Source organism: Enoplosus armatus, chromosome 7, assembly GCF_043641665.1.
Source record: "Enoplosus armatus isolate fEnoArm2 chromosome 7, fEnoArm2.hap1, whole genome shotgun sequence".
Taxonomy (NCBI): domain Eukaryota; kingdom Metazoa; phylum Chordata; class Actinopteri; order Centrarchiformes; family Enoplosidae; genus Enoplosus; species Enoplosus armatus.
Genome location: NC_092186.1, coordinates 18,997,943 through 19,013,250, shown reverse-complemented (window position 1 = coordinate 19,013,250; position 15,308 = coordinate 18,997,943). Strand labels below are relative to the sequence as shown.

At 37.8% G+C, this 15,308-nt stretch overlaps 1 protein-coding gene across 1 annotated transcript; it reads right to left on the bottom strand.

Annotated features, from left to right (window-relative positions):
* Positions 1-278: 278 nt before the first annotated feature.
* jak3 (Janus kinase 3 (a protein tyrosine kinase, leukocyte)) lies at positions 279-14,479 on the bottom strand. The gene is made up of 24 exons (XM_070909332.1): positions 14,407-14,479; positions 12,814-13,020; positions 12,472-12,589; positions 11,802-11,919; positions 11,127-11,272; positions 10,649-10,955; positions 9,871-9,990; positions 9,587-9,744; positions 9,389-9,500; positions 8,856-9,036; positions 8,216-8,340; positions 7,607-7,738; positions 7,403-7,490; positions 6,881-7,005; positions 6,423-6,561; positions 5,936-6,087; positions 5,260-5,410; positions 4,524-4,651; positions 3,907-4,096; positions 3,422-3,546; positions 2,551-2,723; positions 2,014-2,131; positions 1,773-1,886; positions 279-1,467 (listed from the first exon to the last, which is right to left on the bottom strand). The coding sequence occupies exons 2-24, from the start codon at positions 13,010-13,012 to the stop codon at positions 1,348-1,350; spliced, it is 3,339 nt and encodes a 1,112-aa protein (XP_070765433.1). The 5' UTR covers positions 13,013-13,020; positions 14,407-14,479; the 3' UTR covers positions 279-1,347.
* Between the last annotated feature and the right edge of the window lie 829 nt (positions 14,480-15,308).

Sequence of the window (15,308 nt, the reverse complement as noted above, 5' to 3'; positions counted from 1 at the left end):
CAAGGATTATTCCAGCAATTAATCAGTTCAAAGAGCTTGGAAAAACAAAACAGCAATTTTTATGTCAGTCAGATATCAACATTAGCTTTGTGTCAGGGCATCAGGAGAAGGAATAGTTTTGTTTTGTTTTTGGGACACTGTGAGCTGGAACCAATATACATTTTGTATGAACACAAATTATTTATTCATTCATTTTTTGTGTATTTTAGACGCAACAGTGCTTCCCAGATTTCAAAGAACTGAATTCAATTATGTCAATAAACATTTACAAAAGCTGCTTCATTGCTTTATTTTAAACATGGCAAATGATGTAAATAAGAACACAGAATACAACCAACTCTTCAGTACAACACTACACTACCACAGTGGAAAATATGAGATGCAAAATATATTTCTTCTCGATACATTATTATAAAACAAATAATAAAACACAAAGCTTTAAATCTGTTTTTCAGTTTGTGTAACTCTTTGACCCCTTTAGACACAGATGTAAAAGTCATACATGCTTTGCAGTACCAACTACAGTGTAATTAATTTTCTAAATTATAAAGTATTTGAATTGGTCATAATTCTGTCATAGTTAAATATGCTTTTCCCGTTGTTGAAATGCTGTTGCCCAAAATAACTATTTCGTAATTTTGTGAGTGAGCTTGAGCATCAGCGTGTTACAGAGTTTTTCTACTCACCATGAGTTATGAACATTGTGATATATTTGACTATAAGAAAACATGATGAAATGTATCGCACTACAATCTTAGACATTAAGTAGCTGACTAGCAGGTTAGCAGGAAGGCTGTGAACAATAAATGTTCTATTACATATGTTCCCAGCCCTCTAACAACTTGGTTTACATGTGTATTCATAGACCTGAAGTTACATCCAGGTAGTCTTTTCATCTGCCTTTAGTACATGTTGTTGTCTTCTTTTGTGGTCGAGACAGGGCTTTACACAATATCTACTAGTTTAAAACACATACTGGTTAACGAAAAACATGTTTGATTAAACCAACAATGTTGTAAGCAATATAACTTCTCTTGTGTTTATAGCCGATTCAGTCGCTGGGAGTTCAGGATGATCTTCCCTCAGCTCGCTTGTGAATGTGCCTTTGTACATTATAAGACTGGGAAAAGGGCATAAAGTGAACTTTACCTGAGTGTTTAGGGAGTAGCCTGTACAAGACTTATGAGTGCTCTGTTGAACACTGTTGAAATTCTATTATCAGTATGTGTATGCTTGCATAATCGGGTGTTGTCCACTGCTGTGAGTGTGACACTTGTGTGAACTGAATTTCAATTGGGACAGTAAATGAATTCGTATCATTTCATGCTGTTGCTCTCAAGCATGAGCTCAGCCTTTGAGGTTCTCTCTCTCGTCCTGCATGATCGTTTCAATTTCGTTTACCAGGCTGGAGAAGCACGGCCGCTCCGCGAAGTCGTACGCCCAGCACTGCTTCATCAAACTGTACACCTGATGTTACAATGAGCAAAATATAATTATATATTTTGGTGAGTTGAAGGTCAAAATGAGATGTTTACAAAATGCGTCATGACCATAGCTGAGAAGGTTGTCAGCCTCTTCCAGAATTAACAGCAGAGGGTGCAATAAATAAAAAGATCAAATCATTGCAAAAGAAGGACAAAGTAGTTTTTGGGAAGCATCATGTTTGGTCTTAATTTTTAGGGACACAGTGAAATTATCATTGCATATTTGTTAGGGATTTGTGAATGCAGAAAAGTGGCAAATAAAAGATCTTTAATTTAATTATACCATACCTTTGGCGGGCAGTTTGGAGGAGTCGGCCACCTCCAGTTGTTCTTTAGAATATTTGCAAGATGCATTGCAATGGATAGACCCTGCACATTGTGTCCAATCTCCTGCATACATAGCTGCAATAGTGACATTAATGAAACATTTAAAAAGGGGGAAATGGCGTTGCAGTTTGATCAAACAATTCTTGATAATATATCAATGATATTATCCATACATGTACGTATCGATAGTAAACCTTCTTACTCTTTTTGGGTTGGAGTTCATGTCGCAGTAGGAGAAGAGCTCGTGAAGAACGACTCCGAAACTCCAGACATCCGACTTGTGGGAGAATCTGGACTCACTGATGGACTCTGGAGCGTACCTGCATAAGATGAGCAGCATATTGTCAGCTGTGAAAAAAAAGAAGGCCTACTTCCATCTCTGACTTTCAGTTTGTTTTGTACAGACGAAAAAAACATCTTAGCTTTAATAGACATTTTGGGAAACACCTATTCACTTTCTGCTGCAGAGGTAGATGAAGAGACTGATACCACTCTCGTATCTGTCTGTAATATAAGGCCAGAACCAGCAGTCGGTTAGCTTAGCTTAGTGCAAAGACTGGAAACTGTTGGAAACAGCTAGTGTCTTAAATAAACAGCAGGCCACTTCTACACAACCCTCCACAACATTTTTGCTATCATTGCTGTGGATATTTTGCAGCAGTGGTCAGCAAACTGCAGAAAGTAAAATATTCCTTGCTTTAACACTTTGGATTAAAGAGTATTTGATGATGGAAGCTACCAGAAAATGGGGCTCTCTCCAGGCTGTGTGACTCGGTAGTACTCCTTGTCAAAGGGAATAATCTTGGTCAGCCCAAAATCAGCGATTTTCACCAGCGACTCACTGGCCACAAGGACATTTCTGGCTGCAAGGTCTCGGTGCACATAACGCAGGCTCTGCAGGTACTCCATCCCCTGGGAAAATTAAAAACAGCAAAACAAAAGATAATTAAATAACTTTCTCTCTTTCTGTATCTTTCCCTTTGTTTTGTGCAATCAAACATTGGTACTATCTTACAGATAGTGAAAATGGAGTTGATTTATGGAGCCACAAGATAAGATGTAGGCTCATCCCAGCTGTCTTTGTTGTACATTGTACAATAATAAAACACATTAATCTATATGCATTCAGCACTGTGGCTTTGACCCTTGAACTCCTTTGTATTGCTTTGAATGTAATCTTTGTAAAGTATGTTCAGATTTCTTTCAAGAGTGGCATCATGCAGGGAGTGCCAAAGCAATTTTCAGTTCCTTCAGGATTCAGTCTAAATTCCTGCTGGATATCTCCCAAATAAGCAATTATAAATCCTGCAGGGTTACATTTCTGCACGCATTTATGTCCCAACTTTCCTGGAAGAAAGACCTTCACATTTTTCTGGAGGATTCCTATAGGACTTTATTTTTGTGGGGGACAAATGTGAATTCAAAACAACACTTTTTTTTGGACATTTTGGACATTTTCTGGCTTTATTAACATTAGAGTGAGGAAAAGGAAAAGACTCAAAGTGTCATTGCTTGAAGTCGATATCAATGTAAACTGATGTGTACTGATCGTTAAACCTTTCAAACCTAGCTCATTTTTAAGTGTTGTGATGACAATGTCTGACCCTTACCTTACAGATCTGAGAAGCAAAAAGCAGCATCCGCCTGGTGTTGACGTTATGTCGGTTACTCTCCAAGTAGCCAATAAGGCTACCATAGGGCAGGTACTCCATCACTAAACTCATAGTGAGGCGACCTGTGAACAGGCAAACATTAAACATTAAAATCATTCAGCAGAGGACACTCCCCTCATTTCTTGAATCAGTTCTAAGTCACTCTGAACAACATTATAAGCTAAAGACTGAGATTTAAAATGTAATCCAGGATCATGCATAAAGGTCTGACATTGTAATATCATAAGTGCACAGTACAAAACATATATTGTTATAGCACTTATGGCTAATGTGTCTAAAAAATGTGATGTCAAAATCAAACTCTTGCCAAACAGAAGGAAATTAAAAATGAAAATCTAAGCACTCAAACAATGTTGTTCTTTTACTGAAGTTGATTAGTTTGGTTCACTCTGTGCTACGTTTGCAGTGAGTGTTTTTATTACCTGTGCTGTAGCTGACTCCTCTGTATTTGACGATGTAGTCGCAGTGAAAAACTCTGAGGGTGTTGACCTCCTTCTTGAAGTCCTCCAGAGTCGACTGCTTGTTGGGCTGCAGCTTCTTCACCGCGACCAGCTCACCAGTGTTATCACCCAGCGGGTCATAACGGCAAAGTTCAACACTGCCAAAGTTTCCCTGGAAACGTTTTGAGTCACTAGTCGGTCATACCCGAACATTAAACCTCACTATACATGTGCCATTGCAGGACAGTATGTGAGCCATTTAGAAGGTAAAATGGAGGTTTGTTGTGCAGTAGTTTTTCATATCATACGAAGCACAGATAGTAGCTTTAGTTGATATGCTGTCCTGTCTGTCCTCCACAATATCAATCTGCTCTGGTCTGTTTATTCATCTGTTTGTTCATTAAACACAATGTCTTGGACACCACTAATGAACTTCAAGGGTTTATGTGAGTCATTGCTACATTTTGGCATTTGTGCATACAGACAATGACCTAGCACAGTATCTTGGACAAGACTCATTGATCGTGATCATTAAAGTGCGCTGATTGGCCCAAAGGGTTCTGCATTATGTACATGGTGTCTGTTGAGTGCTGATTTACTTTTCCAAGAGAGGAGATGCAGCGTAGGTGTCTCTCCTCAAACAATGTCTGTTCGTGTTGAGCAGGGCTGAGGGCTCTCCACACGGGACTCTGTGTGACGGGATCAGTGGCATGTAGTATCACATAGTCTGCCATGAAACAAGAAAACGTATCAGTAATGTAGCAGCAATGGTTTTATAGCCTGATTCCAAAAACACTAGCCATTTCACATGGGGGTATCTGATTTTAAAGCAAAGCACTTTGACATTCAACTTGTTGAAACCCTAAACCCATTTCCCAAAATCTTCTGTAGACCTCTCAGCACTCATTTGCACTCAGACTTTTCTTGATTTCACAATGACCCCTTTGAGGAATTATACTGACACAGTTACACATGTCAGAAAACACAAGAAACAGCCAGGGCAATACAACATTATAAAGAAGAAATGATAAGTAAATAAATGAACATGCCACTCACATTACTATACATTTACATGTTCTGTTCCTCAGTTCTGACAGTATCTCTCCTTGTTACATCTAATAAAACAATTAAATATACCATTGTATAATGGTGGCATTTTCATAAAGTTTCCACTATTTCATACTGTTAATATATCAATACTTTTTTATGTATTTGGCAAAGGATAAAAACTGATCAGAAAAATATCACCTGGGCCATCTGTTTTTTATTGAACTTAGACATGTGGTTTATACTGGCCGTATTCAACATCAGCTGAGCAGTGATGCACATCCTTACCTGAAGTGATCAGACTGTTGAGTTGACGGATAATACTGCGACAGGAAGGTCTGAAGGCTGCCTGGTAGTCCATACACTGACTGATCAGATCGGCCAGCTCTGTCCACTGGGAGGAAGGCAGCTGCTGGAAGGTCTCATAAAACTCACGTTTCTACAGAAAACACATCAGTAGCTCACATCATTCACTGTATCAGAGCTTTATTTTAACCTTTATTTTACTTTCCTGCGCTTGTCAATTATTTATTTATTATTCATTTTGTATTTCCTGTTTACAGGAATCTTAGTTTCATTTCTAAACTTTAAAAATGTGATACCGCTGTGCTTATTCTGTACATTTTCCTATGTTTTGGTAGTTAGAATTCCTGTCATTTACAAACATGTAAGGTATTTTGACCATTAATAAAGAAATAATAAAAAAGGTCTCTGATAAATTGATGACTCTGTGTGTGTGTGTGTGGGGGGGGGGGACACTATTTCTTCTGTGTGTTTGGCTGTTTTTTCAAGATTAACATCTTCAATGCATTTTCCTTTTTCTGAACTATAGTAGAAAAGTTTAAGTATATATTAAAGATACTTGGACTCACAAGCAGCTTGTTTACTTCGACAACCTGTTACCCTGCCACATTAGCGATCAGTGCACAGTTTGTTTGACGTATCAGGAAAGAAGTCGGAGTACCTGGTCCAAGTCCCAGCCTCGCAGCGGAGTGTTTCCATTGTTGAAGATTTCCCACACTGTGGCACCAAAGCTCCACTTATCACACTCCAGAGTCAGGTTGTCCGGGGCCTCCAGAACCTCAGGGGCCACCCAGGGGATCCTGTCCAGCATCACTAAACACATGCACACAAAAATGCATATTCACACACACATGAATAATGCACAAGGTTGTTATATGGTATGTCATACTTACTTGGTTGATACAAATTAAATTTTGGTAAGCAAGTTAATTTACTACCCATGCTTTTCATCTATTTATTTCATTTCAGTCTATTCACTTTGTTTTGAGTGTTACTGAATGAATCTGCTGTATAGTCACAGTACAACTTCATTCATCGGGTATATCTCCTTTTCTGTCCTGGCTGTTGTATACAGCATATGTACTATAAATGGACCTGATGGTGTCGGACATGGTTACAGGGGGATTGGAAAACCTTCCTTGATTTACCGGCCTGTCCCAGCATGGCCACACTGATGCCCGGGTCACTCAGCTTGATAAAAGGAGAGCTGCCCTGCGACAGGTCACCTTCTCTTGCCAGCAGGAGATTTTTGGCACAGATATTTCCATGAACAATGTTCTTTTCTTCCTGCAAGACAGTTACATGTTAATGTTGACTCATTATAGTGTGCCACATGGGTCAACTTTGACAAAGATCCAAAGTGAGTATGCAAAATGTCATCCAGGACAGAAATATTTGTGTCTTTTTAGGAACATGGAAACAAAAATTAATTAATTTTATTGAATTCTTTTTTGATTTTGTATCATGCACAAATACATGGGAAATAAAATCTACATTTGATATTTAAAGTGAATAAAGTTTAACCAGCCAATCCTGCTGTAGATTGTGTTTTTGTCATTACTCCTGTAAGATCTGGTAATGCTCTTCAACAGACAGTTTATCTTACCAGAAAGTTTAGGACAGACGCGAGCTGTTTGGCTACGTCAAGTTTCCAGCTCACTGACACAGATCTCCCTCTCTTCAAGTAAAGGTCGAGGGCCCCGTACTCGACAAACTCCTGCACCATGATGTCTGTAAGGCACAGCGAGGTTTGTTTCTACAGCTGTACTTCAAACCAAAGTCAGAAATGCTCACCCACGGACAAGGAACTGAGTCGGGGTCACATGAGGATTTCATCTGAAGATAGTTATTTTGCTCAATATGAAGAGAATGATTTAATGCTTCCATTCATTCGTTCACTGGTTCATTAATTTCTTCCTTCAAATCATTTTGTTTTTTGTTGTTTGCAGATGTGCAGAATTTTACAGGTACAGGTTACAGGTACAAGTTAACCAAATACATTTGGATTTCAATCTCCCCTTATACCCAAGCAGGAAAAGTTGTCCACATTAGCCTCATGAAGTTGATAAGAAAGTAAAGTGTAGCAAATAAAAGAATAGACTGCAAGAACAGTTTGTTTTGAACTTACTTTTTACTCCATGAACACTGACACCGTATACAAGGAGGAGGTGTTTGTGTGAAATCTGACTCATCAAGCTGGCAGATTCAAAGAATGACTGACAGAAGGAAAAGACGAGAAAACAACATGTGTATAATGTTAAAATTTATATGTTAGATCTATGAATAATCCACAAAAATATTAAACAGTGTATTTTAATCTGAAGAAACCCACCTCCCAGCAGTTTTTGTGAACGACATCGAGCTCTTTCAGGAAAACCTGCGTCTCACATTTCTCCCCATCACGAATGTCTGTTTTGTAGCCTTTGAAAATTCGAGTGAAGGATCCCTGTCCAAGGCTTTCATCCTTACAGTAAAAATATATACAGGAAGTCATTTAAATTTCATAACCAGCATTCTAAATTTGAAGTACTTTTCATATTAGTTTGACAACAGCCAACAGTTAAGTTTTTTATTTGTCATATGCACAACAATTACAGTGAAGCAGTTGTTGGCGATGAAATTCTTGTTCTCAGGCTCCCTCCAACACTGCTCATGCAAAATGTAGCAGATATGAAGAAAAAGACATGAATAGTGCTGGAGTTAAGATATAGGAATAGAATATTAAATATAAAATGAAATATAATACAAAGGTAGACTGGTGTACAGATTAAATGAATAAACTGTAATCTTAACAGGTTATGCAGTAATGTAGCAAATGTATGCTTAATGAGTACCAGTAAGACAGGTAACAGTGGTAATAGTGTAGTAGAAGAACTGGAAAAGGGAACTCTATGTAGAAGAAGTATATCCAATACAGTTGGAGTCATGTTTACTCACTCACCCATTTCAGGTCTTCATATTTGATCATGTGGAACTGGATATGACTGAATTTGTTCCTTGCAGGTGTTGGGGACCCTTGAGCTTCTACAGAGCTGCTGTTGCGTATGATGATCAGATTTGTGAGCTCTGTATGAACAGCAGAAAACATGTTCATGACGGGACATATCTCAGTTCAAGCAAGAAATTGAGCTGTTAAAGTGATACATGAGCCAGCATCTACATGGGTTTCCCAAAACATAGATACAGCACATGGCTATAACCGAGATACGATGTCTACATGCACAAATGGATGTGTAAAAATATCCTATCTGGGACACTAGATTGGCTGTAAACATACTTAAAGTTCTCTTAACATTGGTAAATATCATAGAATAAATAACAGGGCGTGTGATGTATTGTGACAATGGGTACAAAAGAGATGCAGTAAAAATATGGTTAACTAAAGTACAGAACATCATCAATTTTTTAGAAAGTATCAACTTATCATTAATTTAACTTAACTTATTAAGTGCATGAGTTTTTGTTTCTGTACATAGATGAGAATTAAAAGACAATATTGACAAAGCTACAGATTCACTCCTATATATGTATGGTAGTGTATATTTGGTAATATCATCATATCCATGGCTTGGGAAACACACCTTTGGGTCGGGGTGGGCAGCAGCGGCCCAACTTGACAGGTACTTCAGCCAGTAACAGCTTGTTGTGTTGGTAATAGCTGGTGAGCTCTGTCAAGCTGGAAAATGATTTCTGGACACCAGGAAGAGTGTAGTGCTCATTCTCAATAATGAGACAGTCTTTATAGTCAAGTCCTAGTGGAGTCTGCAATATATGAAAAAATATATAAATATATGTTGTATCAACTTTTCTCAACACCGAAGAAGCGGTTGCAACAGCATTCTTGAGTAGACTTCAGAAAATAGATTCCACACACTATGATCTGTACAAAGGCTGTGAGTGAAAAATGTGAGTGACATTTTGAGTATGCAGATGCAGACTTTCAGAAAAACAAGTGCATCGTCTGCATAGTGATTAACTTTCATGATTGTAACAGAGTGAGACCTGTGATTTCCTTGCAATCACAAGCTTTTAAAATTCATGTTACTATTTTCATTATTCACATATTGAATAACTAAAAAGCATTGTAAATATTTCATATGTCAGGAACCTTTACCTGAACACAAACAGTGAGGAAGAAGTTGTCGTAGTTCTTGGGACTCTGCCGTAGAAGGAACGTACCCCCTTTATATCCAGACTTTTTCAGCTTGTTGACTGCAAACTCTGATCTGATCAAACAAGATATGAATGACATATCTAAAACAGGTGCATGAGAGTGGTGGTGTTGGCTTCAGTAATTATCAAAATGACTCACGTGATTGGGCCATGACAATGGTTTTTGATTCCTGCCAGAATACTTGGAGGAGCGATGTCTTGACAGAAGTAGTGGCTAGAGTCTGTGGTCAGTCTGAAGTAGCCATCAACAAGTGACACAAATGAAAGTGCGTCCTTGAGACTCTGGAACTTGGCTTCCTGTCACGCAAATCAAGGATAAGTGAACATGCATCTTTTGCATCAAACCAAAACAGTAAGCTCTGAAAAAGTTAGTAATGGAAAATAGTGATTGGGCAAGTGTCGAATGTAAAATATGTCCCTTACCAAGCATCTGTCATCTTTGCGTGTTATTGTCACCATCCTTGTGTCTTGGGGAACATGCTCATGGCATACCCTCTTTATACTGATGTCAATGATTTCTTTGAAATCACAGAAGGTGTGCCACTCCAAAAAAAAAAGAAGAAGAGAGGCTGATTATTTTACAACATCTAATTCTCAACATTCTAATTCTCTAACTCTTAATTCAGAGGTGGGGAGTACAACTGCTGGAGCATGTACGTGTTACGTTTTGCATATGAACACGTAAAGTCATCATAATTACAGAGCTACTGCAGCCCTATATTGCCAGCAGGTCTCTAAGATCCTCTGATAAGGGTTTGTGGTTGTTCCTAAATCTAGGCATAAAACTAAAGGGGACTGTTCTTTTGAGGTTGGGGCTCCTAAACTTTAGAACTCTCTCCCTTTGGACTTAAGATCTGTAGACGCTCTGGACACCTTTGTTTAGAGTAGCCTTTGTGTAACTGTTTTGTTCTTATTGCTTTTGTATGGTGTTTTATGTCTGTATGTATGTTGGATGCTCCATTTCTTTTGTGTAGCACTTTGGGATATTTCTGCTCTTGAAAGGTGCTATAAAATAAAGTTACTTACTATATAAATAAAGTTACTAAAGTAGATCTAACTAATCAAGACCTAATGACAATGCAGTTTACAAGCTAAATAGAAATGGGAGAACAACACAAGACATAACACATGAAGGAATGAAGGACTAACTCACTATGCCTCATTCCCACCCAAACATACTGTAAGTTGAACTTGTTCTTACCATCAGGGTTTCATCAGGATGACAACTTCCATTGGTTTGAATTCCCGTTTCCCCAGAGACCCACACAAGAGAGAAAGTTGACTTCGAATGGGAGGAAGAAGGATTCACTTTGAAGGTTTCGGTTCCCAGAGACGGCTCTATGCCCGCCAGTTCAATCAGGTACTTCAGCTTCAAGCTGCACTCATCTACTGAGCAGTTGCCAAGTTTCTTTAAGAAACGCTTGAGGGTGTTTCGGATTCGATAACGATCCAGGCGGTTTCGCTTCTGGATGTCGTGGCGATGTGACTTAGGAAGGCATGATTTGTAGCTGAAAGAGGAATAGTATAACACTTGCTGTAATGACTGCAAGCTACAGCAAATGTAACAAATCATTTGAAAAGAAACCATTCTATCTAATTCAACAAAGTTCTTGGTTGTTTAAACTTTAACTTGTGAGGCCAGGTTTGGGCAAAATTAAACATTATCCAAATGTAAATACCTGACAGTCTTGCAGACCTCTCTTACACTCTGATGGCGCTCTTTAGCCATTCTCCACAAATCCAGCACCGCAAGGCCAAGGCATTCCTCTTGGGCACTCAAAGGTGGAGACACTCCTGCCTCACTAGCAATAAAGTCGTTTCGCAACTATGAACCAAAAGAAATGTGAAGGACATAGTCTTTAAAATATGGATAATGAATGCACCTATTCCTGGCATTTAACTGTTTGGCACTTCCATATTCAAAACAAGGGACACACATAGGCCTATACATTTTGAGATATTGGGGTAAGTACTAGAAAGCAATGCAGATGTTTAGTGAGAAAGATGACTACATGGGTGGGTAGAGTCAAAACTTTGTTTACATTAAAAGAACATAAGACCTTTGTACTTTCTCCCTTAACCTGATCATTCTTTGTTTTGTATAGCAGTTCAGGAGATGTCTTGCACATTATGCCACTGTTAATGTGATAAAGATTTATCAAACCACCTTACGGATAAATGTCAATTAATTGAATAATTAAAAAATACTATGAGAATATTGTCAGTATATATCCAAAAACGTCACAAATACTGATATAAATATGCATTGTAGTAAATTCAAATAAGATATACAGTGAAATTATGTATCTCAGTGTGTAAATAAATTACATGTTTTGAAATATTTTATACTTTACCTGAGCAAAGAGATAATCAATGACGCAGCAGTCAAGCACTGGACTGATTCTGTCTCTGGTCAGACTGCAGCGGTACGACGTTCTTGGTCCTTGTCCAAACCAGTTTCCAAAGAAAAATCTGCATACCAAAAAAACATTAACTTCTTGAAATATGCGTGCATAGATTTAGACATGCCTTGTGTGAGTGTACCTCTGCAGGTAGGTTTGAACATGATCATTTGGTAACAAAATTCTTCATTTAAAATTGACTTCAACTAGTACTGCTAAAGCTGTTATTACCTCTGTACTAAAAGTAGTTCTGTGACTGCAAGTGTTTACTACAAGAAGCAAGTAAAATGTGTGATTTTGACTTTGTATGTGCCATCATTTGTAGGATGACAGGAAAAGAATAAGGGGATTGTTTTTGCTTTTGTTGCTAGCTAACTATAGACACATTCTCTCACATGCTTTGTTGAGTCAAAAAAACAACAACAGATTGTAAAAGAATGACAATCTCTTTTTGATTAAAAGATCCTAAAAGAAATTCTTTACTGTCTTTGTGTCTAGTTGTTTTTCTTTTAGTTTAGCTAGTCACATCCCATTCCATAAAATATCTTAGCACTGTGTAATGTACACTACTTCCTGAAGTAAATGAGTGAATGTATGATTTTTCAGTTATTTGTTCACCTACCTGACCCTAAAGTGGACTTGTAAGTTTCCTTCTATGTTGAACATGTGCGATGGAGGATACCAAAATGAGAGATCGGCAGATGCCAAACCAAAAAGACTTTGGTACACTGGTAAGATGCCTGGAGAAAGAGATCACATATATCATCATAACCTGACTGACCAGGTGATGCTATTTGACTTCCCTAGCCTTTTGCACTCTTGTAAGAATACATTTACAAATTTACATGAAATGTAAAATGTTACATATTTTAGCATAAAGTACACAAAATTGTACAATTTATTTTACACACAAACTTTGGTATTAGCCTTAAGTCAGACTCATGATTTGCCAGTGAAATCGTACCACATTTTTTGCCTGCTTGGATGCAGACATTTTCAGCAGAGATTTGGCCAGATGAAATGTGAATTGTTGTTTCCTCCTTTGAGGCTGGGAAGAAGTAGAGGTGCACTTGTAAACTGGAACCAGCACTAGAACTGGACCTCTGGCTGCCTCCCCGGTCTCTGATCACCAGAGGGGCCAACTCCTCTTCACTGAGATCCATGGATACTTCTGAGAACCAAACCAACAGACTTATAATTATTTATAGATGCGTATAACAGGAAACTGATATTACATCAGGGTGACATCATTTCAGCAGTTTCAAATGCAAATGAAGTTGTTGGATAATCTTGAAAAATTGTAAAACTGTATTTGTGGGGTACTGTCACTTGATCCATTGGTTCATATTAATAGAAATATTAGGTTCAGGAAAATAAACAAATATTTGCCTCGTGGTTTGTTAAAGCTGCATTCAGAAAATCATCTCTGCCCACAGGAAGTGATAACAACGAAAAATTGAAATCAAAACAAGATGCAAATGTAAATGAAACAGCCGCATCTGTCACTTTCGAATTAAGCATCACAAACAATGCTCTTTAATAAACATGAGCTCGCTGTGTGAGGTTTGTGGCTCCTCACTGTTTTTTTACACTACTGTGGATGGTTTTCCTGCTTTAATGTGACTTCACATTTTCCTTTGGCTACAAATTAAATATAGTAAAAACATATACTTTCTAAAATATGACAAATTACTCAGAGTAGGGTTAGGGTTAGGGTTACAAGCATCCTAAAAAGTACAGTACTTGGTTACATCCCACCACTGCCAAATTGTACACATTTGAACTTCTCTCAGAATATAAAGGTTTAGTGTGATATTAGCATTCTGAAACTTTGTAAAACTCAGCTGACAGCTTCTCATTGAGTGATTCATTTAATCATTATTTAGTCACCGCAGGTTTGCAGAACTGATACAAATCCATGTACTTTTTGTCGTATGACTTGCTAGTCGGCTTACTGAGTGATTCAGAGTGATGTTCCCCACCAAAACTTCAAGCCTAAAAAAATCCCATTCACACAGCTCAGACTCAAACACAGAGTTGTTACTGGTGTGGGGTGTATTACAAAGTTTACAGAATATAAATGTCATGTTGTTTAAGTATAGAGCTTTGTATATTTGGATTCTAGAGTTTGTGTGTTATAACATATGAGGAAATTTCCCACCATGACTCTCAATGATTTGTTGAAATGTCAAAATGTAGATTTGTGGGGATTCCCGTTATATCAGACGTAACTTCTCACCATGTACTGTTGTAGCTGAATCAGAAACACAGTATGTGAAATACGTCATACTGTGTAATAATACATAATATTGTTTCATATTTCCAAAATTGGTTTTCAGATACTTTACATTGTTTACTTTGATAACACATTGATAATACAGATCTGATTACTTTTACTTGGCATTTAAATATGAATTATCATTATAATCTGTTACAATGTACAGCTAACTACCAATGAAATAGGTGCTAAAACAGCACATTCTCCACACATTGACATTTCTTAACACATCTAAACAGCTTTTATGCTTTTATAGCTAAAGATGAATATCAATATTACCTTTACATTTGTAGAACAGAAGTCCTCATGTCGATCATTTGTAGCTGAAAACCAGGACTGTCTTTGACTTCTGCGTTTACGCTTTCTGTGCGTGTTGACAGGAAGTTCAATAGGATTTCCTGATTTAGGCAAGCAGATGCGACAGTTTGGTGTCATCTCTGTCAAACTGTTATCAGCCCACTGACTGAACTGACACAGTTACAAATACATTAAATATATATATAAACAATGATAATGAATAAATGTCCGGGTGTGTATTGTATTGTATTGTATTGTGTTCAGATATACCAACTAGTTTTTAAGAGCACCGTTACAAAATGCTACACATCAACTTGGAGGAAACATGACTTGACCTTTTGTACATTTAACTTCAAGATGTAACACGGTAGATGCTACATATTTGTTTGCACAAAAAGAAGAAGGATAGAAGGAACTGCCATCTAGATTTTCTGATTAATTGCTTCAAATTCTGGATTAAAGCAGGTATTTGCCTTGCAAGTGGCGGCTCTAAACGACAGCTGATCAGATCAGTGTGGATTTCTGGATGAACCATTTGGGGGGGGAAACAACAGAAACTGGAAATGGGTAGTAGGAGAGGCATAAAGATATATTAAAACACATAAGTCCAAATTTAATGAAATGAAGTCTTCCTGACAGCAAACGCAGTTTGCGCAGAAATCGACTCATCTGATATTACAGGAAAAGAAGAACCAGCTGACACTGTGGTTTCCCTGCTCAGCCCTGTGGTTTTTAGCAGTTTCCTGTTACAGCTTTTAAAACCATCTGGTCTGAACGGCAAATGTTTGGATTACATGTTCGTTTAATTACAGATTTTTCCCCTGATCCATGTTATACTAGGTTTTTGTCCCACATTCAATTTTTTTCACCTTTTTCCTCTTGAT